General features: G+C 42.0%; 1 protein-coding gene across 2 annotated transcripts; it reads right to left on the bottom strand.

Moving 5' to 3' along the window:
* Positions 1–112: 112 nt before the first annotated feature.
* Positions 113–26,635, bottom strand: SCARB2 (scavenger receptor class B member 2). Of its 2 annotated transcripts, XM_062574245.1 has the most exons (13): positions 26,468–26,635; positions 19,575–19,732; positions 15,551–15,698; positions 13,861–14,049; positions 13,294–13,385; positions 12,432–12,551; positions 11,320–11,498; positions 10,615–10,733; positions 8,422–8,495; positions 6,465–6,516; positions 5,637–5,795; positions 5,432–5,501; positions 113–3,155 (listed from the first exon to the last, which is right to left on the bottom strand). In XM_062574245.1, exons 1-12 carry the CDS (start codon positions 26,582–26,584, stop codon positions 5,472–5,474), a joined length of 1,437 nt encoding a protein of 478 aa, XP_062430229.1. In that variant the 5' UTR covers positions 26,585–26,635; the 3' UTR covers positions 113–3,155; positions 5,432–5,471. The 2 variants fall into 2 exon arrangements, with proteins under 2 accessions (XP_062430229.1, XP_062430228.1); XM_062574244.1 differs by lacking the exon at positions 5,432–5,501.
* Between the last annotated feature and the right edge of the window lie 1,341 nt (positions 26,636–27,976).

The raw sequence follows: 27,976 nt of genomic DNA, 5'->3' as shown, positions 1-27,976 counted from the left end.
AGTCAGCGAGGGAAAGCCTGCCGTCCAACGGGAACAGCTCCTCCAAAGCACAGCGTGTATTTTGCAGGTGTTGTATTAGTAGAAGGAGGGCATAAGACTCCACTACAAGGCATCACATGGAAATACATTGGTTTAATAAATCAAAAAGAAATTAAATACCAGCCAAACCAGCAGGCATCTTTTAGGCTTGTTTCTTTCTAAAATTCTGTAGTCATTTTACAAAGACATTTTTATACCTTCCTCCAAGTGGCTAAGTGTTTGTCTGTCAATTTGCATGCATTTATAGGGAGGTTTCAGAGGATCTCACAGAGCCTACAGGGAACCCAGGTGACTTCTGTGGGTGCAGGGCTACGTCAAGCCACGGTCTTCTGAAAGTCTGTCTGCTTCATTACCTGTTGCAGAAGAGTCAGATGTCCAGAGCACCGGAACAACTGTGTCTAAACCAAAGGACCAACGGCAACTTTTGCTGGCACTTTGCCTTCAGGTCCTCACCACCAACAGAGAAGAAAGCAGCCCCAAAATCAGTTGAAAGTCACTTTCCACAGCACTGTGTGAATTTCCACCCTTGCACTGAAACTAAGAATATGCAGCAAAACAGACCAACTGTACAAGAACAAATTGAGCATCTAATGGTAGGGCAGGAAAAGAGTAATGAAGAAAAGGAACCTAACCAGATCTTCCTTGTGTGTTAGGGAGAGTAAAATCTCCTTTTTGGTTTAATGGAGATTTAAGAAATAAGTGATTCCCAAGGGAAAAAAATTCTCAGAAACAGGTCACAGAAAGAAGGTATTGCAGCAATTCAGTATGGAAAATAAAAGCACAGCATAATGTGCTGGATCATGTTAGGGAAGGTGTGTTTGTGTGTACAAACACAGCTAGCAGAAGTGATTCAGAGAGCTAAAAAGTTCATCTTGTGTCTCCAAGAAGAGAGTAACACTGGCGGGCAAAGCCCCTTGTGTACGTAAGGAAGAACAGTTCCCTGACTGCAAGGCAGCCACAGAGGTTTACAGTGGCTGAGCAACAAGCCCAAGGAATGGTGTTGGCACCTCTGAAGTCCTGGGTCAGGCTCTGGCTGCCTCCGCTCCCTAGTGCTCGAGAGCAGCTCCAGCCCTGAAGTCACCTCATCTGCCTTGGAGTTGGCTGAAGCCACTTTGGCCAAAGCATCTGTGGTGCAGAGGCTGCCTGCTAATTCTCTGCTGAAGAGCGGATTTTACACTCTGAAACACTATCATTTGATTAGAATAATCTTATTCCTTATAGGAATCTTGCTGCTTATTTATTCAGACTAACACTGGGAAAACCAGTAATTAGAGGGCAAGTTCTCCCAAGGGAATGACTTGGCAGGCAGCTAGGAAAGAAAAACCACTGGACTTTCCCTACAAGACAGATTCTCTCAGAAATCAGCCAAGGAAGGAAATGAATAGCACAAAAACACTGAGGTGACTAACACTAACTATTTATCTGGCATGTGGGACATGGCAAGAAGAGAAGCAGTCGGAATTAAGGTAGAGCAAAGAAAGTTCACAAAGTGTTTTCACAAAGTATTTTTTTTTTCCAGCCCAGACAGCCAAAAGGGAACATCTGGGGGGCATGGAGAAGAGAGAACAGTTTCAGCCCACGCTGTCAAATAGAGGGGCTGCTCCTGAACAGCTCTGCTGAGATGAATGTGTGTAGAAAGCTGGAATGAGTTGCTCGTTCCTCGGGTGTATGCTTGCAGTTCACAAGGCAATGGGCAGGCAATGTCTTAGTGTAATTCTGATTCTCAGCCAAGCAGCAAGCTCAGGCTCTGGCTTAGGATACTAATTTGTTACTCTCCGGCCTTCTGCTGAAAGCACAGCTTGAGGCAAATCTGCTTGTTGTGTGGAACAGGCAAAGCTGGAACTGCAGTACTGTGAGGGCCCTGGGCTGCAGCAAGTACTTTTAGACAACACAGGTAATAAATAACCATAATCATCATGAAACTTCCAGGATGGAACTGGCTCCATATGAACAAAACTGCTGAGCCAGTTACCAGCTAGGCAAGGAGAAAAACCAAAACAATGCAAAAAGAATGCCTCTATTTTGAAGAAAATAATACATTTTAAGTTTTGATTCGCTATCTTCAGTTAATGGAAATACTTCTCAATGAAAATACTCTTTTCACTGGGGAAAAATACTTTTGTTTTTAAAAGGGTTTCCACTTGACAAGTAGAAAAATGTTTTGGCTTTTCAAGGCCCTATACACACCTTAATATTGAGGTCTGCTTGTATACTAAACAATAAACGTAACGGCCAAGTCTTCATTCACATTAAATCACACAGTTGATAATTGTGACACAATTATCAGAGAAAAATGAATACCATTTTGTACCCTCCACCATCAAGACCAATGCTATCTTTTGTTTTGTTTTATAAGTTGAATAAAAAACTTAAGGATAAATGTATCACTAACATGCAGTGGGATCCTGTGCACAGTTAGAAAAGGTAAGAGGTCTGTAAGGAAAAGCATTTCAGATCATTTGCTTCCTTTTATCTGATATCTATGCGTATGTAACTAAGTTTCAGTGAATGTTTTGGGTTAGTTTTACAAATCAGTCTTGTGAAATGACTGATGATACTAACAGTCAGTACATACTGGTAGGAAGAAGCCTGTAGCACTCTACAGAAAAGACAATACTAGGCCTACAGCAACATTTTTAAGTATTCCTGGGTAATACAGGAACCTGTTGAACTGCAGCCTAAAGTACCCTGTTAAAAGGGTACTCTGCAGCCCACATTTCTAAGGCCATCTGCAAATTTACCCGCATCATTCTTATAATGAATTAGGGCATTTTATTTTCACTGATATAGTGGTTATGATCATCTATGACTGTCAGTGCAGGTACAAACAGAGTGTGGAGTTGAAAAAAGCAGGATCTCAAGCAGTTTTAAAATGTAGTTTTTAAGTTATAACTTAGCTGGTAAGAAAAGTCTCCTCCTTTGACGACGTTGCCGATTCTCTTCCATCTCTATACCACAAAAAATTATACTTGACACGATCGTTTCTCCACAGTGGACAACACTGGGTAGTGGTAGTTGGTATTACATCAGCTCTAATAGTTTATTCTCCAAGCTCACATGTTAAGGAAAATCTACTAGGATGCCCTGACGAGCGGAGCCCTTTCATCTTCAGTGCTCTGAAAGCAAAAAAATTGCAACACACTAAAGTTAACTGTCACACATCAGACAGCTTCCAAGGAGGGGAAGCTGCATTTCTGAGACTCAAAGGAAAAAGATCTTGGCACCTACTTCTAAGTGCAATTTTCAGTAAAGGAACCAACACTGCAAAAAAGCACCGGAGAGCAGATGGTAGCTTTTGCAGGGACATACACTGAGAGGATACAAACAGCCCTCCCAAGTTTGCTTACTCCGTGCCACATCCCAATACAATGGCAGCCACTGCGTGCACACTCAGGAAGCTCCTCAGGGCTTCAAAATCAAGGAGGGGATTGGAGTGAGTGAAGGAAAAGGGGCCAGGACATGGTGCTCACTCCTGCTAGAGGGAAGGATTTGCTTTCTCTAAAGTGACATGGATTGAGACAGTGTTGGTACAAGGCAGCATGTAAAGAGACTATTAGGATATACTTGAAGAGCTGTGTGCGCCACTGGGGCCAGAGAAGGTTTGTACAGCAGAATCGTTGGGTCAAAGGTACGAAATATAGTGAGTCATGTGCATTGGAGAAAGTATTGTCCTCTCACCTTTGGAAGGATGGGAGATAGGAGGGAGGAAGTGATGGGCAAGTCATTAAGTAGTGAGATAACAAGGAAGCAAAAAGAAAAAAAAAAAAAGGCTCCGACTGCATCCCCAGAGGGCTGGGAGGGAGATGGGGAAAAGGGCAAAGGGAGAAGGGAATCCTCTCGCTACAGCTGGAAGCATATCTGAAGGTGTGGCATGCTCAGCTGTGAGCACTGCATCTCTTGAATGTCAGGGGCGAGCTGGGGGGATTTCAGGAAGGACAGCATGGTGGATGTACTTGTTCACATGCAAAGACAAAAAGCTTGAGAGACTGAGCTGGGCCCCTGGTAGCAGGCTACTGCTGATGGAAGGCCATAAGCACCCTGGCAGGAGGGTAATGACACAGAGAACTGTAATTGGCTGAATTATTTTTCAGAGTCATGAGGGGTCTCCACATTTGCACGGAAAACAATAAAACCGATGTAGAAAAAGCATGAAATGTAGGTGTCTTTCAGTCATTTTAGTTACTGTGCAGTGTTCAAGAACATCCAAGAGACCTGGTATCAAGATACACATATGTCATACAGGGGCCTCAGGCAATAGGACTGTTGAGACTTTGTGGCTGAGCCTGCTGATGACACAGAAGGGCTCAAAAGCTCAAAGGAAAAAGGATCAGGCTTCAGGAGTCTGAACTATGGTCTTGAGTGCATCTGCCTAGAGAAAGCTTCCTGAGTATAGGAATGAAGCTGAGAGATCCAAAGATCCAGTTCCTCAAGCCACTGCTTGAGGAAGACAGGCTGCAAGAGCACACCACCTCACTGGTGAACTGCTACCACTGCTGCCACTACCATCGCACACTGAACCAGCACAGGGTCTCACAGACTAAGATGAAGCATGTGCACAGCTTGTTGGGATGCTCGGAGGTAGCTGTGAGGGGGCTCCTGACAGTTGTGAGGGTGTACTTAGCAAACATCGTACAGGCAAGATCACAATAAAACACAGCAACTACAGGGAGAAAACAGCCTCCTAGAGTACCCAGTCTATTTCTCTAATCAAAGGATTCAAAGTTTGTCTTGTCTCAACTCCTCTGCATTTCCTAGTAGGGCAAAGGTTTGGCATCAGCTTTAAGGTATCTAACAACCTTAATGCCAGTATGTCACATTGTAACGTAACTTTTCATAAATAGGTATACAAACTAGCATTGTCCAGATAAAACTGCCTGCGTGCTTTTGTCTGTACAACTAATTTGCTTTTTGGTCATAAATCTGCCGATTTTGAAAAAATAATCAACTTATTATCTCCAGCTGTCTGAAAAGCTGATAAGGGAAGCTGCTTAAAATCTCACTGCAGTTCAGTGAATAAATAATGCCAGACCACACATTATGAACAATTCCCAGTTCTCCGATGAACACACTGAGGGAAACTACATTCAGATAAACCAAGCTCCGAGGCCAAATGAAGGGTTAGAATGGTCTTAAGGCTCACAGGCTTTAAGAGGCCTCTCTAGCAAGGACTCTTAGTGTATTTGGAAAGCTGGCTGAGCCTACAAAAACAGAGTTGCACAAGACTCTTAGTTTTTGCTCAGAATGCTGTCAAATTGTCTGTTCATCAAATATGGTGGACTTCTTGTACCTTATCCTTTAGGATCCTCTAGATAGGCTGTTTTTTTTTTTTTTCCATTTTTTTAAAACTACTGTTTGCAAGGAAATTAGGCACAGGAAAGACTACCTGCCTTACCATGTTTCTTGTATTAGCTGCAATCCTTTGTTTGGTGCACTTACTCTGAGTCTATTAAAACTTCCCTTCCCTAGAAAGGTCATTTTAAACAAAATGACACATAAAAAAAGTTTGTGGATGCTGAAAAAGTAAAATCAACCAAAAGAAAAAAAATCAAATACAGGCAAACCTAGAGCAAACAAAGTCAAATTCAAATGCTACTTACCTCTTCACTTATTCCACGAGACCTACACACAAGGACAGTAAAAACAATCCCAAAAACAATTCCTAGAGCCATAATTACGAAGGGGATTCCAGTTACAACATTGGCTTCCAGCAGGACTTGCTTGAGTTTGTTAGCAGACATTTCATCGATTAGAACACTCTAGAGGGGGATTAACAAAAAAAAGAAAAAGATTTATTTCTATTCTTCTGTATAATGAACCATTTTACTGCTGTGAAGAGCAGGTAAATAACAGTCTCCCAACTCTCCATCTTTGCTTCATTACTTTTTGATATATCTTCCCTGATAGGAATTCTTCAAGCTCCTTGTTTGGCCAGAGGAATAATCTGGTCTGCATTTTCTAAAGAAAGCAGTGATTCTGAATGCTCAGTTTAGGATCACAACAATATAGGCCTGGAAGAATGACATGAATCACCAAATCTAGTCTCATGTGATCCACCTTCAATCTGATCAATTCAGTGATCCAACTGCAGTACAGAAATAGCCACAAAAATCTCCTCAGCAAAAGGTCTGACCTTGTGAGCTCCCTCCTCCTCCTCCTCTAAGCAAGCCTTTTTTCCCATGGCCAGTACCTTTGAAACTAGGAGGGCTACGTGACCGAGGGCGTTTTGCAGGACTCAGCCTAATGCAATGAAAGATCAGTAAGCAATGGCAGACTGCTAGTAGAACAGTCTTCCAATAACAGCTTCCTATCTCTCACTGCACAAAACATCAAGAAAAACTGGAAATTATGGGGTTTTTTGGTCAGCTCAAAGACTGTATTTTTGTAAGCAAAAAATAAAATTATTGCAAATAAATAAATAAATTTACCTCATTTACATACATCACTGGGAATACCAGTGTTCGGATGTTGCCTGTTTCACTGTGTAAAACAAAACAAAAAGAAAAAGGTAAGAAATTATCATTTTGCAACTTTTCAACTTGAGGTTTCTGAAAGTTGACTGATTACAAGACAAAATTAATGAGGAAACCGTCTCTAAAGAAACTCTGGGCTGTCCTTTTTATTATTACGGATTTTCACCTCCCCACTGGAGTAGAACAATCTCAGCCTCCAAGATGGAAAAAGTTTTTTGTTTTGAGAGCAATAACATACCTGAGGACTTGGTGTGGAGAGAAAAAGATGGATCCATAAGAGGCTTATTATTAACAGACTGAATGGAGAATTTGTGTCAGTCAGTGGGAATGCTAAGCTAAGCTGAAGTTGAAAGTTACTCATATTTGTATAACACTGAAACTATTGTCCATACAACATGCAGACAGCAACTAAAAAAAAAAAGAAAAGTTTGGTGCACATGAAATAACAGCTCACTGATAAGTTGCGTTAATGTAACAGCTCCTGGGCACTAGAAAATAACATGGTAGCATTCTGAAAAACTATCATGAACCACCCCAAGAGGATTGGGCAGATAAGTTTTTTTTTGTTTGTTTTGTTTTGTTTTGTTTTTTTTAAGTTACAATACATAGCAAAGCTGTGCCAATAAGTATCAGCTAAGAAGCTGAGCAAGAAGAAAAGCTGCTACATGGCACTGGTAACAATGAAATCAAAGTGTCAGAAAGACAGAAGACTAAGTAAAAGGTATTTGTGCACAATTGAACTGCAGTTTGGGGACATCTCGTCACACTGGAATACCCAGAAAACTATGCAGAATCCACTTAGCACATAGAAGAACAGGAGCCTTTTGCTCACATGTAACTTGCAGGGTTGTACTAACTGCAAAGTTGCAGTATGAAAGCTTCTCTTACCATAACAGTGTAGTCACAAGCAAGTTACTTCCCTCTACCTGATCAGAGAACAGGACTCATCTGCCGTTGCGAGACATTACATTCTATCTACTTTTTACGCCTGTATGGGAAAGGCACAGGCAGCTCTGTCTGGGGTCATGCCTTCTCATTTGGTTTCCATGCAAACACCGATGAGAAATACTGATAACTGCAATACTCCTGCGTTTTAAAAGCTGTGAGGAATAGGATGGCACATCCTCATGCTCTGGGTAGCAACACCCCAAGCTCAAGCTCCGCTCCCCTATGGCACACCCTCTCTTTGAGTAAACACAAAACCAGTGCGCTGATGCCACCAGAAGTGCCCTCAAAGAAAACTACAGAACAATGATCTAGCTGCTACAGCAGAAGAAACACATTTACTCCTATAATTGATATAGCTGGCCTGACTTAGACCTTTACAATGCATAACAAGAAGAGGTTCATTCCAAGGCAAGGGAGTTTTATCATGTTAAAATCAAAACAAATTAAATCAGATTCAGACTGAATTTATCTTCTTTTACTTAAGTTTTGCTCAAGCTGCCTGTGACTAAAAAGAACACTGACCAGAGATCCTAACTGATCGACACAAAAAATTAAAAGGGAATGGTGTTAAAATTATGATGTTAAATATGGTAGTACTTTCTTAGGGGATGATTTAAGTCCCCAAGTTTCCGAAATTCCATGCAAGACAGCATCACCATGCTCTTCTGTTGATTGCTCTCTGCTTTAAAAAAGAACCAGCAGCCTCAGAAAAAGTGATTTACACTTGAGGAACCAATCCACAACATTTTGCTTTCCTTGAATACTGTCTTTGCATGCAGTAGGAACTTCAATACCCACTTCATCTGTGAAAGGAGAAAATACTGTCATTTCTAACTGAGGTTTGACTGGATTTCTCATTCTCACTTGTTCTTGCCACTGGTATTTCATCTCAGCACTGCAGACAAATTTATTTTGAGTATCAAATCAGATTTGAGATTTCCACTCAGCAGCAGAAAATACTTACACAAATTCACGTAATTTTCTTACATGAACATTGATCTGCATACGCTTGGCTGCTTGCAGGACCAGCCCTGTCAGCTGGGGAATAAAGGAAATGCAAGTTAAAAAGAATAAACATAAATTAAAAAGAATTTAGAAATATGCTAACACTTATGCCAGTGTGGACCTCCTTACAGGATAGTGACACAGTATGTGTACCAGTTGAGATGGAACCGGGGCAGATCAACATTTAAAAGAAGACCCACTTAGAGGTATTACTTGCATCCTTCCACCAAGATAGTCTTGTAACCCATGTACCTAGATTCCAGTCTGCAACTAAATTAAAGTGATGTCAAGAGGCTACAAGAGAGATAAGGGTGCCATCATGCTGTCTGTTCTGTCAAACTTACAGTTAGGCTATGGAGGGATCCCCCTTCTTTCAGATCCAGCTACAGTTTTGTAAAAGGTGGCCACCTACAGCTACTTATTCAGTAGCAACAGTATACCGTCGCAGAGTCTCTGCAGGGCATTTTAAGCATTTCTGTGACCACTTGAGCAAAATCAGGTGCCTGACCTCTCCTGATGAGAGGTTAACTAGCACATACAAAGTCCTGGGGATAAGACAAGGACTGCTTTCACGAGTTCAACCATAAGACAAACCTTTCTTTTTAAAGGGTAAAAACCAGATACTAACTATGGCCTGTCACTACAGACCACAGGGAATAGGAGTGAACACTCACAGAGATGAACAGCATAGAATACTTCTCACAGTATTGCAACTACTAAAATAAAGGCTATGATGGGACGAACAGGAATATTTGCCTTATCCAAGCCCCAAAATTTAGTTGGGGGGGGGGAAGGATAGAGATACTTTTATCCTAATACTTAAAAACAAGAGCTAAGCAACAGAAAGCACTTGGCACCAAACCACATCCCAAACAGCACATGCACTAGAGCCGAGAGAGGAATTACGCAACTTCCTCCTGCTTTAGCTACACATAACAGCTTGATGAGTCAGAGTACTCCATTTCTGCCAACTGAGCAGGTCATGATTTTGCTCTTTCCTTCAGCCTGCAGTCAGATGTGGGCATCTAGGCAGCATAAAACCCCAGACCATTAAGTACTAAAAATGCTCTACTAGGTCTGCTCATCAGCTCTGACTTCCCCAAGGCACTGTCTGTGGCAGCTTTGTATCTCTGGGAAAGGGCCACTTGGTGGCTGTCGCAGGAGCACTATTCAGGCTGCAGGGATGGACAGGGCGAACGAACAGAATTTACACACACCGTTCTCAGACTGGTAATGAACTAGAACATGCAGTGGCAAAACCTGTCATTTTCCAAGCTGCTACCTTCATGACTTGAAAGGTAGCCACCACACAGGAATGGGACTTACAGAGACTTATGAGAGCAATTTATAAGGACTCCAGTTTGCCATCAGTAGCCTACAGGACTTGACTCAAGCCTTAATATCTTTATTCCTTGTCCAGGGATTCTGCTGCCTCAACTTAACTCTGGGATTAACTCCAGCAGAGATCTGAATGGCCTCCCAAATTAAGTGCAATAGTAAGGTGCTTCTGTTGCTTTCATTAATAACACATCGCTTTCCTTTTTATTCAGCCAAATTACTCTGAAAAATATGGCAGGTTTTTTTCCCAATATGGCATGGACAGCAAATGAGAGTCGTCAGCTCCCTTTATTTCTGTCATCTCACAGTGAGATTACCAGGAACTCTGCACCCTTCCATGAAAGACACAGTCATTGTGCTTCTGTATCTCTCCTTACATGAATCCATGCTATCTAAACTGAGTCCACTGTCCATAGAAACTGTATTGTTTTGCTCTCCTAGTCCACAAACTAGCTTTTTCAACCTGGGGAAAATACAGCCAAGAGCAGTGATGGGGATGGCAAGGTGAACAAGAAAATTAGCTTCATCTGCTTCTGGGAAATATTTTAACTCCTTCATCTCATCATTACCAGTCTGATGGCATATTTAATTGCACAGGCACAGTGGACAAGTATTTTAATTCTTGTTTTTTTATGAAAGCTTGCTTTCCACAAGCAAATACAAATAGATCAATTCCAACTAAGCCAGCATAGCATCCCCAAAGCCATGGGATTATGTTTATTCCATTCAAGGAGGGGACCTACACCCATGTTCTTGCATTTGCCTGCATCACTCTTAAAAAAAAAAAAAAAAAAAAAAAAAAGGCCATACTTACAGGATTGATGTCTACAAATGTCTCATGATATTCCTTTCTTGGGTGCATGCCTTGTATGTCCTTAATAAATTTTTCATCTGCTTGGTAAAAATGTGGAGCTGACAGAAATATGGGAGCACCTGAATGTGAAAAGATAGAAAGTCACCATTTAAAAAAGATAAAGCAGGACTCCAGGAGGTTACTTTAATTAAAGTTGCTCTTTGAGGACCCCAAAAGTCTTCCCACTGTGCCATCCACAGTGAAAGGAAAGGTCCATTTTGGAACTACAGAACTGACACTCAGATCCCCTGCCTTCAGAGGAAGCCAAATTCACCCTCGTGCAGTAGTTAGCATGGCTTCATGTCAGGCTTGCGTGTGGTCATTTGCAGTGTTTTCATCCAGCTACTCAGATGCAAGAGCTACCTGGATAAAAGCAGACTATAAGCACCCAAGCTGTTCAGGATGGATCCTGGTACTTCCATTTCTTCTGATTCCTTTATCTAAACCTTGCTGAATGGACAGCATCTCACAGCAACTCTTCAGAACACTTTCCTCACTACTGTAATTTCACAACCAACAGACCAGCAAATCACTTGCTGGTGACAGATTTCACTGAGCACAGTCCTATCCTGACAAGGCTGACCAAATTGTCTTCATGTATTTCAGACAGAGAAATATGTTGCAGCTGGTGTCCTCCCTGTGTGGTTCCACCACGTGGCAACATACCTTGCTTGCAAATGCTGACATTGAGGACACCGGTGCCAGGACAGTTTCCTGGTGGCACACAGAATCCAGCGTTGTCCGGGTTAATGGTAGTGTTGGCAAACACCTTAGGAGAGGGTACAAAGCGGTAGGTTGGGATGCCTGCAACACTTCCTGAGCTCTCGTACACCAAATACAAAGATCTGCAGGCAAGAAAAGCCAGATCCAGATTTGTTAAGTCTTGACCGTACACTAACATCTGCTGCAGATTTCTCCTTGCTGGTGCCTGCATTTCTACTGAAGTTTACTTCAGTAAGATCACTTAAATGATCTTTTGCACTAAATTCAATAGGCATTTGATCAGCACATACACATCTTGTCATTCTGCTGCTGCATGAAATGGACAATCCCTGCACTAACAGTGCTGCTCCAGGGACACTGATCCCTGCCTTCAGCATTTCCGTCTCACTGTGGCACCCATCTTGTTATTGCTGCTACATGGTACTGTGAGGACAAGGAAAAGAACACAGCTGGGCAAGAGAGAACAGAAGGGAGGAACAAATTCAGCAAGCCCCAAATTTAGCATAACACACATTTGTGTTGATTTAAATAGAGAATTTCAGATTGGTTTTACTCTTCGCAGACAAAAAAATCTGGAAGGGAGGAGACCAGCAGGTGGAACATAGGAAAGAAACAAAGCTTTTCTACATCTTGTCACATTCTAAAGAGCGTTGTTTCAAGTCACTAATCCAAATAGTGCAATCTGCCTTCTCTAGAAAAGCAAGGCACAGAGAAAGATTTTGGAGGGAAAGAAGATGCAGGCAAGGTCTGTATAAATGTTTCCATTCCCCTCACTACATGCATTGTAAGGCAGTCCAGCCTGCCTTTCCAGTTTTCTCTCAAATTTCCACTTTATCTTTATTTAGATATAGATCATCCTTAATTTGATGCATTAGTTTTTTTTTTTTCTTTTCTTTTTTTTTGGTTTAACTCTTGTCCTTTATGGCATGAATGAATGCAAAACATCAACGCTATTAGATAAAATTATGGGACGAAAATCATGAAATCTCAATAGGAATGAGGAATGGATATAAGTGCTCTGTTGTAAAGCTTGAGAGAAAATTTCCTCTTCTTACCTGCAGAAATCAGAAGAAAAGATATAAATGTTTTCATCTTTGCTTATCAGTGGGTGGAAGGATGTCCCATCTGTTCCGTTGATCATGTTACACGTCTTTGTTGTCCACCAGTTCAACGACCTGATGTAAATGATGCAAAGACAGAAAGAGTTAAAAGATCTTTAAGCAGTAGTGAGACAATATCAGCTAAGGTCTGAGCAAACAAGAATCAGACCTGTACAGTGTTAAGTCCTATTGCCTCAGGTCTGCTAGCAAAAAAGGGCATTAAAATAGGCATAAATTACATTTATCTCCTCTTTAAACTGGAGCGATAGGGAAGTAAGAATCTCTCTGTAACAGTTCCTCCCATACTTGTTACTGCTGACACACAACTTACTTAATGGGAAAGGAGTGCTTTAGATAATTCACATTTGGCTTCTTTGTAAAACAGACTGTCCACTGAAGACTGTCGGATACCCCTGCACAAGTTCTCCCAACTTGGCTCTGGGTAAGTAAACAGGTACTGGGAACATTTACTGTCCCATGCTTGTTACTCAGGGGAGTTTTCCCTGCACTGGGCAGGGAGGGATGTCCTAAAGAAGGAAGTAGAGACAGAGGCACCTAGGCCAAAGGCAGTCAGAGATTCAGAGGTGAATATTCATAGCAGCTCACTCTCTAAGGGCAGGGGCTTAGGGCAGGGGATGTTTTCTTTTCATAAATATGCAACACCAAACATTGGGGGCCTGGTATGAAGCTAGAGCTACTAAGAACCACCACCATCTTCAGAATAAAAGGACTGTTTTTGTAAAAAATGCTTGTGTCCATCAAAAATGTGAAGAGAGGCAGATTTTGACAGAGGCCTAGCCATACTGAAAAAACTTACTCTTTTCCTTTCCATTCCACAATTCTTGAGAAGTTAAGGTAGTTCCTTTCCCCACTTAGGAAAACATATTCTCCATCATCAGTTCCATTCATCTAGAAAGAGATATATGAACTTTTATTGTTCCACTCATTCTGCAACACCTGGCTAGTAACTACAACAGGGTGGCAGGCATCTAAGCTGTCATCACTTTTTAAAATCTGCCTTGGGAGTGACAGACTCCCCCTGAGGTAAGTGCAATTTGTTAAACTCCACCTTGAATATAAATGAGGTGGAAGTGACTGAACTAGATTCTCATACCTCCCGAGGGAAGGAAATATTATGTAAGTTAACCTTTTTTCCTTTGGAATTTTTCACTGAAGAAAAACAGCCTTTAATTAAAAAAGAATATATTCACTGAAAATATCCTGAAAATAGAGCCAAACTGAAGGGAGGAAATCCTCTTGCTGTCTCTGCAGCCCACCTCCTACTTCAGTCCAGCTACCAACTGACCAATGATGGCAGTCTCAACTCTCTAGCAATGACACCACTTCTTACTTAAAACCTCTGAAAATCTTGTATACCAGTTACCTTATTAAAGAAACCAAACTCTGGATCAGTCTCAGGATGCAAAAGATGAATGGCTGACAGAAGTCTGTCTTTGTAGCCCCACAGTAACTCATGAACGGTACGTATTGTAAACAGGGATTCTTGGTAGAGAAGTAGTAGCACTTCTGTAGCAAACTGAAGAGGGGTTGATCTGGTCAACTCCATCGCTGTCTGCCAGGGGATTGGAATGAGGGATAAATGATCAGATTTATAGAAGAATATGTAGTAACAGCTGCATGCAATCACAGACTCATGGACACATGGATGGATTTCCGCATGCCATGAAATTTCATTATTTCTACTTGCAGCAAATAAGGTGTTGGCTAACAGGTTCTTCAGCTGTTTCTCCCACAAGGATGTGCTCTTGCATATTCCCATTCATCCAAGCACTGCCACACAATCAGTTTGGTTACATGCCGTCAACTTCTGTATTCTTAAGACTGGATTCTAAGTGAAATGTGCAAAACCACTTTCTAAACAGTCTTAATTTCACTAGTGTATTACAACTGAAGATGCTCTTTGAATTTCATTGTTAGGAAGTTGTAGTTTACAGTTGTAAAACCAAAGGCTGTAAAGATAGCCACTTCCCCAAAATGCAAACAATTCCAAGATTTGTTTCCTTGGTAGCTGACAAATGGTTTTACAACACATTTTTAAAACACAAAAACAAAAAAACAGGATATTCCTTCAGTTAACCAAGCTGTACTTCTTCTAGTACTGCCTGTTACAGTGTATCATGGTCAAAAATATGACCAAGAAGTAACACTTAACAACACTTAAATGCCAGGGAGGAAAAGTAAATATAATGACTGTATTGTCCACAACCTATAGTAAGCTAAGTTCTATCTAAGGCTATACATAACGCATTATGTATCCATTCATACAATCAGACAGCCATTCTGAGAAATGCTGGGGAAAAAATAGAAATGAATGTACCCTATAATTGAAGTTAATTAAATTAGTATGGAAAGTAAAGGCTTAGTTACACAACCAACAAGTATTATGGTATAGTCTAATTTCCTTTGCAAGGTGTGACTACTTTGTCCAGACTACATGTCTGCTCTCATGGTATCCTTTTATAAGACCAGATACAGTGGTCTCTCTCTGATCACTAAAACATAACTTTCTTTGCAGACTATCTTAATCTGCCACTCTTTGGGAATGTCTTTCTTAATCTTAGTATCATTCTGGAAACACCTTTTCATTCAGCTGTATCTGAAATCCTTCCACTTTAGGTGTTATTTTGCAGTTTCAGATGCAGATTTGGAGGTAATTTTTGCAATTTTGACTTTAAAAAAATTACAAGTTTTCTCATTCAACTCTCTGAGTTCTGATTCATTTGACATCACTAATCCCCAATTTCACTTGCTGGTGAAAACCCAACAAGCCTGATTTCTGCTAATCTTTGAAGTGTGTATCAGCTCTCAGGGCAAGAGTGAGGCACTGACACTACAGAGGCCTAAGGCAAGGGAGGAAGATCACAGAAAAAAAACAACTCATCCCAAACTTACACTTCCAAAACTGAATGCACTATCTGTATTGGACATAACCTGCCTTTCTAGTTCTTGAATCACCTTTATCTACTGCAATGGGAGTGACAGTGAAAAGGAACAAGCTGCTAGATATGAAGTGTTTTAGGATGATTTCCAAGCAGAAATCAAAGAGAACTCACCAGTGCAGGAATATTAACAGTTCTAATCAGGTCTACTTCAGGGTCTCCCACAGACTTCTGAGGTTCAAACACATAGGTCTTTGGATTCAGAGCGGATACTTTTGTACCGTTGTCCAAAAACTGAACGTGCACTCTAGGCCTGTATTCTCTGAGAAACAAGAGTTTTTCTTTAAGTTAAACATGTAAAAATAATATAAATTGTAATCATCTTACAACTATTCTACTGTTTTAAGCACATAAAGGGTGGGATTTACAGTTCTTTAGGAACTGGTCCATCTTTGCTGCTGCTGCTGTCAGCAGTAAAACTCCCCTTTGTGTCAATTAGACTTTACAAGGTGCTTTTGAAAAAGGCATCCCACAGTCTCATTGCACTCCATGCATTTGCCTTGTCTTTAAAAATCTACAAGGAAAGATGACAATTTGACAGTTCAGAAGGATTCAGAGGCACTGCATATGGTCCTGCCCTTGACATACAGACTGAAAATTACACTTTTGCCTCATTGCTGAAGGCAAAATTCACTCCCAGGCAGAACGAGATGTAGGGTTCATCTAAGTCTCATTAACCTGACCTAAGAACCTACCAGGATTTTAATGCTGACTTCTAAGTACTTTGCACTAGGACTTCTAGGTTTACACCTGACACAACTGGCAAATAAACCTCATGGTGGCTCTTTTTCTGAAATAGGAATCCTGGACACAACAGAAATGAACTGAATTTTTGTCCTGAATTGCTCACAGCCTGGGAGGTTGCTTCTAAGTTTGTGTCTAAGCACTCAGAAAAGCATCAAAAAGAACCCAGGATTGCTGACAAAGAAGTGCAATTGGCAAAACATCAAACATGCTGTCCTGAGGAGGGAGTCAGATCTTAATTATTCTGAAACATATGCCATAACCATAATTCAATCAATTGCCACTACCATCTTACAAACAAGAAATAGAATTTTGCAGAACTGGCTGGCGCAGGTGCTAAAACCTTCACGAAACCTGAAAATGGAAGTAACCAGTTGTCTACCCATGGCATGATCCTTTCAGTGTAAACCTCAGGTGAATTAGATTGTATTTCACAAGTCTATATTCACTCAAGAGTTTGTTGCCTCTTACATTGCCTTGCTTCCTGAGTAAATCTTAAGTGCCAATACGCAATGGTGGATTATTCTGCAAGACCTAGAGTTGTGCTGTGTTTCATTCATTTTAGATCCTAGGTTCTGTCTCAGCTGTGCTAGATCTGTTCATGCAGCTTACTGACATGCAGTATTAAGTATTATTCCCGTTCAGCTGTTCTAATTTAAAGCAAACTGGATAGGCCCACAAAACTGCTTTTATTAGAAACCAACCATTTCCCACTTCCTTTACAGAAATAGCAGATCTACCACTCTTCAGCCCTGCCAGCTGGGAACATTTTGGTCTGGCAATACTTTCAGTGTAATTTGGCAAGAGCCTCCTGTATAGTGATCTACTCTAGAATCCAGGGCTGAGGGGATGGGAATGGACAGAATGGACTGCCCTAAAATAGGCCAGAGTTAACCTGAGAAGCCTCTGCTGTTCTAAAATGGCTGGAGAGGAAAATAATACTCCCTGATCAGATGTACGAGTAGGAGGATCTCAAACATTAAAGACAAAAACTGTATATGTAGGCAAAACCAGTCCATATTAGAGTGTTCTTCAGGACTCAGCAGGCTTTCGCAGATAAGCAGCTTGTACTTTAGAGTGAATTATTGTATATGCTGTAAATCCAACTGCTAACTTTTAGAAAGATAAACACTACTATATCTTTATTACAAACCTACCTCTGTGCTAACTGTTTTTCCAATCAATGCAAGTCAAAACTATGAACTGCTAGAAGCTCAGGCATGCAGGAAGCAATTCTGCTAGCTGTCTAGTGTACACTCTACCACTCATGAGAGCTTTCCTCCTGACCTGCCTGGGATAGTTCACTTCCACCTTTTCTCCCCACCCCCGCCTACTTTAGAAAAACACGGAACCATGCATTTCATTTTAGGGTGCTTTAGGAGTTCTGCTATATGCTTAAATCTAATTGGTTCTTGAAAGCTTTGCTACATCAGGCCTGCGAGACAAACCTGATTATTTTGTTGCTGGCTCTAGCATGCAGTAAGTCTGCAATGTCTCTCCCTTCTCCCTCCCTTCCTGCCTGTCTCCTCTCTACCCCATCCACTGCTGACGCTCTGGTACAGTCAGCAGTGACAGTCAGGGGAGGACTAAAGAATCTGATGAAAAAGTTTTTAACTCCAGTTTGAAACTCCAGTTTCTAACTTACTGTTTCTTCTATCAGGCCAAGCACAGCAGAATTGAATCGTGCTGAAACATGTCAAAACCAGGCAAATCACATAAGCCAGAAGCAACTGAAACAGGAAACGTTGGAACATGCAGCCTCTCTCACTCAGACTGGAATAAACAAAGGAAGGAGAGCCTGCACGGATCGCCTCAACCCTCTCAGAGATCGCCTGCGGTGCGCGTTGCAGGAGAAGGCTCTCCCAGGGAACCACAATCCAGTAGCTCAGGCTGTGCCTTCCCCACAGGCACAGACCAGACCAGCCAGCTACACCACCAACCTTGTCCCTCCCACTCCATGTCTTCTTTGCTGTGCAGCTTCACAAACCTGGCTGTGTGTGACATGCATGAAGATACCCAGAGCTGAGGAAAGGGAAAAGAAAGAAACTAGCAAAGGGGCATGAGTACCAGGGTGCAGAAAAGTATGGGCCTGTGTGGTTTCACATAGTTCTATTATATCTGGAGCTAGTCCCATTTATCTGCCTGACAGAAAGGAAGCACTGTTGACTAATGATTAGCATTATACTACATAGACCTGAAGAAAAGCTTGTGAACCTGAAAGCTTATCTTTTTTTCCCATTCTACTGATTTATCTAATAAAAGGTATTTTGCCAAGGCACCGCTCACAGGATGCCAAGGATAAAAAGACACAGTGATGGAAAAGAGAAGAAAAAGGAAAAAAGATGAAGGGCAGAGGATGAAGCAAAGAGATGTAAATAGAGGTGCTGAGCCGTAAGAGGAGAGAAAGAGAGAAGGAAGACATACCACAGAGCTTGAGATGACTACTGAAGGCTCTCTCTTTTATTCTACAGTATTTTTTCAAACACTAAGAGCCTGTTCTTGAGTTATCTTGCGGCTTAGGTAAAGACAACTCCTTCTGACACTGAACTGCTGCCTGGTTTGAATGACTGTCAATGATCAGACGTGAGACCAACGAGAACTCCACATTTTCGCCACAGTTCCATGATGTCAAAGGCCATAACGCATCCTGCCTGGTTTACACTGCTGTGTATAGTGGAGCAGAATCAAGTTCTAGAAAAAATCTCACTTCTGTGGTGACTTTAAATTCTCTCCAAATGCAGCCAAGTCAGACCATAATGTGTGGAGCCACACCATCTTAAAGAAGAGTCCAGGAGGTATGGCAAGCTCCATCACTGCACATGGTCTTACTGGGTCCTGCTTTCTGTAAAAACAATAGTTAGGTCTGATTCTAAGTAGGTTTTATTGTGAGGGTTGGATGAGGAAGATCGCTGTAGTCCCATTCAGTAATTGGCTCTACCTAGCATCATTTTTTATTGATGCAATTTGCTACACACTAGCTCAGAACTAATTTCCAAGTGAAAATATGAGTGACATGTTTATGATGCACTCCTCACCACATACTCCAAAACATTATCCAACCAGTCACTGTCTTTTCCCTTCTAAGGCAGCAGACCAGAACGCAGAACTTCCTCTGTGTTCAGCAGCAGAGGAAAAGGAGAACATGAGCATATTAAATGCTTTGCCCAAACTCAGATGGAACTGACCAGCTGAATCTGGAACAGATTGCAGGTTGTCTCAGTCTAGTTGTAGTGTCCATGGTGGCACATATCCCATTCTCCCTTGGATAAGCTTTCACGCACACATCAACAGTTTGGTTTTCTTCTAGAATGGGATCCCAAATGCCCTCACACTTCTTTGACTCCTCACAACTAATAGATTTGTTTTTATAAAAACCACAGTGAAATAGTCTTACCGGTAGGTGTATGGCCCTACTTCCTCCACATGAGGAGAAGCTCCTTGAAGCACTTCTAAAGGATTTGTCACATTAAAAAAGTAGAACTGCATATACACTGGTGGAGAAGGATCTTCCCAGGCTTCAAAGGTTTCTGTGCCATTCCTTAATACTGTTCCCTGAAACAACACAAAGGCAAGTTAACTGTTTTGATAAATGCTATGTAGTATTTACAGGAAAGAGGAATGCTATGCCCTCAAAACATGCATGGGCAATAGGCTTGGAGATGCCATTTCTATGAATACTTACAGAGATGCTTTACTTTAAAGTATCTCACTAAATCTCAACAGTCAGACAATGCCTGCATGCTAGGGGAAAGTGTTTGTAGGGATTCCCATTCCACTTCTCCTCACAAACATTTCTGCCTGACATTTCTGAGAATGAAGACTTAGCAGCTATTACACGATGAACCTGTTTAAGTACACCTGTTTAAAGTGTATCAGCAAAAACTGCATATGAGACACCATGAGACATGTGTGCACATTGCAGATAAAAGAAGTGGAACTCAACATTGTGAGGCCAAGAAGTCTTAAGAGAGGCATCTTAGGAGGAGGAAGGCCAGAAAAGAAGTTGAGCTTCCTTGTGTTTTTAATTTCTTTGCCAAGAATGTCAGATTCCAATATGGCAAAGAGATTCTGTCATTTAATATAGGTTTCAATCCTTCATTTCATTACCATTCCACTTTAGATAAAATTCATCACAACTATAAAAGCATCACCACAACCATCACCAAAATCAAGGCTTTTTGCATGGTTATACCACTGGTACTGACACTGTGGTAGCAGGAAAAAAAATGGCTTGCAGAGCAGAATTTTTAGGAATATGTACAAAGAAAACCCTAACTTTGATGCTACATAACCAGTAGGCGGAAGAAGGGGGCAAATAATTTGCAACTAAATAGGTCTCATCGACACTTGTTCTTTTTATTCTTCTGAGAAAACAAGTCAAATATTGTAAGAACAAACCAAAAAGCAGGGCAGATTGGACAGCTGCCATTTCGTGGATACAATTTATAAGGTCTTAGTGCTATCAGCCTCAGGATTCATTCTGGGCCTTCCACTTAAGTAGTTGTTTTCCCTCTGTATTTTATTTTAATTTTCAGTGATTAGATAAAGAGAAGACTGTTTCAAAGAAAAATGCATTGGCAGGAGGTTTGAACAGCAGCAGTATTCCTGAATGCCAGTGAAAGCCAACCCAGCTGGCAGTATTCAGAAGTTGCAGACTGCTTTCCTCTGAGGATTTCAAACCATGTACTCTGCATACACCACAAAAAACAATGTATTTTAGGCATGCCTCAGGAGTTCTGTGCATTTCTTTGGGACTACCAGCACCTCATATATCCTGTTGCCTACATAGCCCAATGCATTTTATCCTATTTTCTTGTCATCTATGCCAAGGAGGCTTATCCATGTATTCAGAGAGAGCCTTTCTGAAGTTGGTTTGCAGAATCGGGAACAGAATCTCAGTGAATCAGGTCTACAGTTTCCATGACTCTAACATAAAAGGCTGGGAATGAGACAGAAATGTATCTGAGACATGAGTTAGAGATAACCATAACAGCTTTTCGCCATATGCATATAACTACGTTACCAAGTCAATTATTTCAGAGATTGCATTGCAGCAAACTACTGGTCTGCTCCCTTCCCAAGTTGTATAAAGCTCACATTTCTCATGTGCATGAAACATAGTGAATATAAGCTTAATGTTGATAACCAGACTAATTATTACCTGTCTTGAGCTTAACCATCCATATCTAGGGATTTGTACTGTTCCCCAGCAACTACTGACTAAGCGTATTCAGGCCACCTCTCAAGTGCTCAAACATCTCTCATATGAGACAACCAAAATGAGGGATTCTTCTCAGTCTAAACGTGCAAAAAAGTGCACCTTGGTCATACTCATTCCAGTTTTAAGCTCCAGTCTATCTTTTTTGACAAGGGGATCACATTTATGCTGTGCAAGGATGCCACTTCCCTTGTCCTCCTCTCCTGAACTCAGCTGAGAACATGAAGCTCCTCCACTTGATGCAACATTGTTAAATTTAACACTGATTTCTAACAACCTATAAATATATAAATACATGCATCAGATTACATGCAAAGAGCATTAATAGAAAGGAAATGAAGGAGTTTTCCTCTAGCAGACTGGTGTAAGTACATATTCTTGAGATTCTGAAGTCGTAAGTGATCTCCAGACTGCCTGGAGACCAAAAAGGTACCAAAACAGTAAAAGTAATCTGGTGATTTATTACCTGGATCTGCATAACACCATTTGGATCTCTCATAGAAATGACAGCATCTATTTTTAGATCTGCACACTGAAAGCGCTAGTGCAAGCCCAGATTCATAAATTTCTAAGGAGGATTCAGACTCCATGAATCTCTCAAATAATAAAATATTGCAAGCTCTTTTCTTCTATTTTTCACTAAATGTTACCAGGAATATTTGGGTCTATGATATTGTATTATACAGCTTGTATTTGAGCGAAAAACTATAACCATGTATTTTTGAGAGAAACGTATGTCCACACTCCTCAGCTGAAGACAGTCAGTTTGGCTCTGTTGTCTTTTATTCAAAAGGTAGGTGAAGCAGGATCTGATGCTACATGACTGGGACTGCTTTTTTTTTCTTCTTTTTTTTTTCAGAGGGTATGTTCACTGCTAGACTGGGCAGGCTGTGAGATGCTAGATCACAGGACTGCTCTTAATCATAGAATACATAAAAGCTACAGTTCCACTGTAGTTATAGTTACTGTACTGTGTAAGGCTAGGGCGTCAGACATTTCCTTTTGATACTTACATGTAAAAACAAGAGATAAAACTTGAAGTACCCAGAAACCTTACCTTAGACACTAGTCCTGCAGGCAGGTTTAGAGGGCAGGCCTCAAACACCAAGATCCTCTCTCACAGAAATGCAAAGGTGCACCTTACTGCAAGATCACAATCTGAATTCTGCAGACAATGTGATTGTGCATCCTCGCCCAGCACAGCAGGGGTTCTTCTTTCCATGTGGAGTCTGCTTTCATTTCAAGCCTACCAACACACCTTTCCCACTGACTTTATCAGGCCAGTCCTGAATTTGCCCTTATCTCATTCTCCTAGGTTTCCTTCCTTGACCATTCTTCACACGCAGGAAATAAAAAGTATTTCTTCCCTCAGAAGTGTAACAGATGTTGGTGGTGATTATGGAGGATGGGGGAGGTACTGTATGTTTTTTGGCCTTAGTTAGAAAATTAAATTTCTGTTGTTTTCTGGAGCTGTAAAATGTTCTAATACTAGGGCATAGTTTTATATGTTCATCTATGACAAAATTTAATTGCAATTGTTAAAGAAACAAGCAATAGGGTAAATTTTTAGATCAACGAAAGTAGAATTCTTTGATCTTGATATTCCCCTGCACCTTGGGAATAGTCTGCATAGAAGGAGTATCTCAGCTGATCATTTGTCTAAGCCTCCACACTAAACTGTACTGAGAGCTCTAGTACTTCACATTAAACAAAACACACACCTGAAATGATCAATACATAAAAAAGTCAAGAGATAAAACTATCTTCCTTGGCCTTCCAGACCCTAAATAATTCTACCAGTCCAGCTCTAGAGATAGCTCGGAACAAAATTCTGATGAAATTTCAAGGAGTTAGAACACTAAACGTTTTCTAAAATGATCAGTATAAGATATGTGGCATAAACAAAACACTTGAGGGAAAGGCACAGGGATTGATTACCTAAGTTTGGAATTCAGTACATAGATCAAAGCTTATTATACTCATAAACTGCATGCTCATGGCAGTTAAAGCTATAAACCAACAAAGAGCATAAGGCAAGGACTGCTGGCAGCTAGGATGGCCCTTTTCTCGTGCGTAGTTATTTTTTTTCTTGTTCGTTACATGTTTTGTTTTCCACCATTTGCTGCATTTTCAGGTGCTATCCTGATAACTAACATATATATTGAACAAATTGGACATCTGATCTGATCCAGCATGACACTCTAATTCATAAAAAGCTAGTAAGACTGGCAAAGAAGACAAAGAATAATTTGACAAGGTTTGAACACCTTCTGAGAAATGTGCTCCTATTTCTCTAGTCATGACATGTGTCTGCCTGCTGATTTTCAAGGAGATGGGAAGTCTGATACTCTGCTGGATTCCCCATTCTTCATACATCCCCTGCTCCTCTATCCAGCAACAGATTTCCTTTTTCCCATCTTTAGCTGGAAAGCACACAACATGCATGGCCTAGTGAAAGCTAACCCATCCACAATGACTCACGGGTCCTAGCACAGGACACACAGGCACTTCAGCCAATTCAAAGTGCAGTCTTCTATTTAAGCTATGAGACCACAAAGATAGCTCTCCATTGCAAGTCATCTCTGTTTGCTGCTGCAAGACCGTAGGAAAGTCATCGGAGGAGCACGAGCTATCAATCATAAAGGCGACCTCTCTCTCTTTGCAGAATCACAAAATAGTTGAGGTGGAAAGGCACCTCTGGAGCTCCTCTGGTTCAACCCCCTGCTCAAGCAGGGCCACCTAGAGCAGATTGCCCAAGATTGTGTCCAGCTGGGCTTTGAATATCTCCAAGGACGGAAACTCTGCAACTTCTCTGGGCAACCCATGCCAATGCTCAGTCACCCTCACAATAAAAAAGTTTTTTCCTTATGTTCAAGCGGAATTTCCTGTGTTTCAGTTTGTGCTCACTGCCCCTCATCTTGTTGTCCTTCTGCAAGGACAGAGGGATTGCTGAGGCTAAGACGAGTCAACGTGAAATTCATGAGCACAGAGGTAAGATTTCATGTTGGGTGACTTGGACTGCAGAGCAGTAAGGCAGGTGGAAAAGCTTAAGTCTTGCCACATTTCAAAGGCAAAGTAAGATTTGTCTATTTGCACAAGATTTTCTAAGATGCATATATGGTTACACAAGAGACAGCAACTTCCTAGGTCACATACAAATGGGAAAAAGCTCACATTGGTAAGACCACATGTAGAAAGCAGCAGAACCGCAGTGACTGAGAGTGCACTGCTTTGGGGCTGAAAGCTGTTCTTCTGCAGTTTGTGTGTGAGGCTCCTGGTGAAGGCCTGGAGGGACTCACAGGCAACCACAAGGAGCAAAACGCTTGATTCTGCACAGTGCAGATGTACCGTAGCACAAGCTAAGAGCAGTAATGATGAAAAGACTGTACTCTAGAAACTTGATGCTGCATTACTGAAAGCTGTGCTGACCAACTTCCAACTTACTCTTTCGTAATTAAACATTAAGAATAAGGAGCATGTAGCTAAGAGATAATACTCATAAGGAGGATCAAACCTAATTCCTGACAGTCCTATACTCTCCTGTCAAATCTTTCTTTCTACCCTACTGCTCTTTGGGTAACAGCATGGACTAGGCTTGAAACTAATTTCTGACCTGATGCAGAAGATGACAGAGCTCCTTTCCAAAGAGACTTGAGATGTGGGGAGATGGAACTGTCCATATCTACACAGTGCTGTACTGATTTGGTTTGGTTTGACACACATGCAACTTTGCATACATTACCACTTACATCACTTTGCACTTGACTTTCAAATTGCCTAGAGAAGGATATGGGCTGATGAACAATAAACCAAGTATTACCCATGATTACACTCCAGCACAGCAGAGGCATGTACCTAAGAACAAACACTACAGAGATACCTGTATGAGCAGTTCCTAAAGAGCAGCTGACAAACACTGGAAGGCTGTATGACAACTTATACTATGCTGACTTTTTTCTAGCTTCCCTTTAACTTTACAGGCACTCTTTAAAGTGAAATAACTTGTTTTAAGCCGACTGTCAACCTAAAATTGCACTTGTTTAACCAAACTGGTTTAAGTTAAGACAATACAGCTTCTACATTAGGGAATGTTTCCTGAAAAATGTTAAAGAAAAGATCAATACATTCATTAGGACACTATGGGGATCAGCAGACTTCTGTCACCAATTAGACAGTAGCGCTAGTCAAAGGACTTTGTTTCGTAGCACTCTTGGTTTCTCTGTTTAAGTAATAGAGAGGATATTCTTCAGAGTAGGTAAGTTAATAATTACTCATTTACATTGGTCACAGCTATTTTAAGGGAAACACCCAACTATCTGCATTTCTAGTGTTAAGTATGGGGGTACTAATGCTAAGGCAGCGGACCATTCTCACTGGACCACCATATAATTGCAAAGGGCTAGTAGAAGAGCAGAACAAAAGCTTAGGCAGCCTATAAACAACAAGATCCTGCCAATGGTAACAATGCCAGGAAGGGTATCTCGAAGTGCGCTGCAAGCAGCCTTGAACAATTGAGTGAATCGCTTTGGTGTCACCACCCAGGCTATGGAACGACTACAGGTTTGGGGCCTACAGCACCCTGGAAGGGCTGTGCTCCAGAAGTGGCAGAACAAGCCAGCACAGGAAAGTCTCAATGAGCATATGATAAGGATGGTGAAAGAGCAGGCAGGAGCAGCACTTTAGGCATCCCCTGGTCACCCCCAGTGCTGCTGCTTTGGAGCAGGCCCCTCAGTACAGCTGCTGCCTCACGGTCAGTAAAGCTGCCTCACGACCATTGATTTTTACTCACATGAAAACCCAGCCTGGGCCCAGCCCACACTGAGCCCCAGCCAGGCGGGCAGGTGTAGAGGGTCTTTGCTGCCTTGCGATGCTTCGGCCCTCTCCTGACCACTGCCGTACCAGGCCGGGACAAAGATGGGGGCACAGCAGGGCCACCCGCCAGCCCCCTCCAGGGGGTGGGCTTCCTCCCTGCCCCCCTCCCCCGCATTATTTTGAGAGGCTTCGCGAAGGAGTAAAAGCCGCAAGGAGAGAAGGGAGGGGCGGGGGGAAGCGCGGAGCCGGGCTCTCACCTGCTTCACCTGCAGGTCCACCACCGTCTGGAAGACGTGCGCCACCAGCAAGGAGATGCTGGCGATGAGCAGCGTCATGGCCAGGACCCCCACGGTGACGAGGCACAGCGACTTCATGGCCGCCGCGGAGGAGCGCCCCTGCCGCCGCCGCCGCCGCCGCCAGGCTCCGGGCCGGGCGCAGGGGGCGGGCGGCCGCCTCGCCCCGCCCCGCCTCGCCTCGGCGCGGCCAGCCCGCACGGGCGGCTCGCCGCTTCAGCAGGCGCAGTGAAACTCGCGGCGAGTGTTTTGGGGGGTTTTGGTTTTTAATCCTCACTTACCAGGAAAGAAAAACCTCTGGGGAGATTTTTTTGTGCTTGCTTGCAACCAAAGCTCCCACTGGCATGGCAGAAATCTTGCTCTCTGCTGTGGACAGATCTGCTAGTGTGCGTTTCTCTATACAGTAGACACATTTAAAAGCTTTTCTGTCAGACAAGCAGAAAAACAGCTATTCTTCAGAAAGAGGATGAGGGGAAAACTGTTGGAGGGAAGACAAGTTGCCTCTAGACTGAATTAACCTTCATAACGAACAGATTCTGCCATAATTCAATAAAGTTCAGCTTCCACTAACACAGTTAAGCCACTAACAAAAAAATAATCTGATGTACCCATTTCTCATTTAAAAGACAATTAACTGGACACTATTGCTCCAGCTTCCCACCCAAAATCACATCTCAAAGCATTCCTAGCAGTAAGGAAAGCTATCCACAAAAGCTCCTTTCCCAGAAACGGGCACCATGCTAATTGCTTTCCATCGTGGCCTCCAGTTTTCACAAAAGGCAAGCAAGGCCTAGCAATACCGGACTCGTGTCCTGTAACTGTAATCATGCTGCTAGCAGCACCAGGGTTTCCCAAGTCATGAGTCAGTTCCCTCTCCCCTTGCCCTTTCAGATCACAAGACTAGCAGCTTGCTGATGCCTCCATCACCCCGATCTATGCAATGCCTTCTCCAAAAGACAGTAAGCAGACCATCAAGTGGATTTCCTGCTAAGATAGTCTAAAGCATTTTCCTTTATAAATATGACTTCCTGCTATTGTAATTGCAGCAGTTAGTGTTATATTAGTTTGTACCTTTCTGCTCATTAAAGGTTATGCGGTCACATTGCACAGTTGTTTGGGAAGCTAGAAATATTGTGGTTCCTCTCATGCAGTAGAAAGAGATTGTGCTGTCAGCGTATTTTAATTTAGATTCCCGCTGTAAAGTGGTGGTCTTTAATCTGTTTCATCATCATCTCCCCAAAAAGCAAGCAGCAGATTAAGTGATTAAAATCCCATTTTGAATGCTAATTTAACTACAGAAATAGAGTCCTCTCCTTGGAAGAATTTTCTGTGGGAATTCTCCCTCTGATGGTACAAACTCTTCCCTATACCCTAAAATATTGTCCTGGCCAGGCGCTAGCAAGTAACAACTTTTACAAGCAAATATCTTCTCCTACAGTACATGAACAATGCTTTCCACAGCTACTGAAGCAG

Source organism: Rhea pennata, chromosome 4 (assembly GCF_028389875.1).
Source record: "Rhea pennata isolate bPtePen1 chromosome 4, bPtePen1.pri, whole genome shotgun sequence".
In the NCBI taxonomy this organism is placed as follows: Eukaryota; Metazoa; Chordata; class Aves; order Rheiformes; family Rheidae; genus Rhea; species Rhea pennata.
Note: the sequence above shows the minus strand (reverse complement) of the source record. Positions and strands in the feature narration are given on the sequence as shown.

Excerpts from the sequence above, each read along its gene's own strand:
- SCARB2 (XM_062574244.1), bottom strand. The coding sequence starts at position 26,584 with ATGAAGTCGCTGTGCCTCGTCACCGTGGGGGTCCTGGCCATGACGCTG. Across the intron at positions 19,733-26,467 it reads TGGACCTGCAGGTGAAGCAG|GGAACAGTATTAAGGAATGG; the intron begins GTGAGAGCCCGG and ends GTGTTGTTTCAG. Across the intron at positions 15,699-19,574 it reads GTAGGGCCATACACCTACCG|AGAATACAGGCCTAGAGTGC; the intron begins GTAAGACTATTT and ends CTTGTTTCTCAG.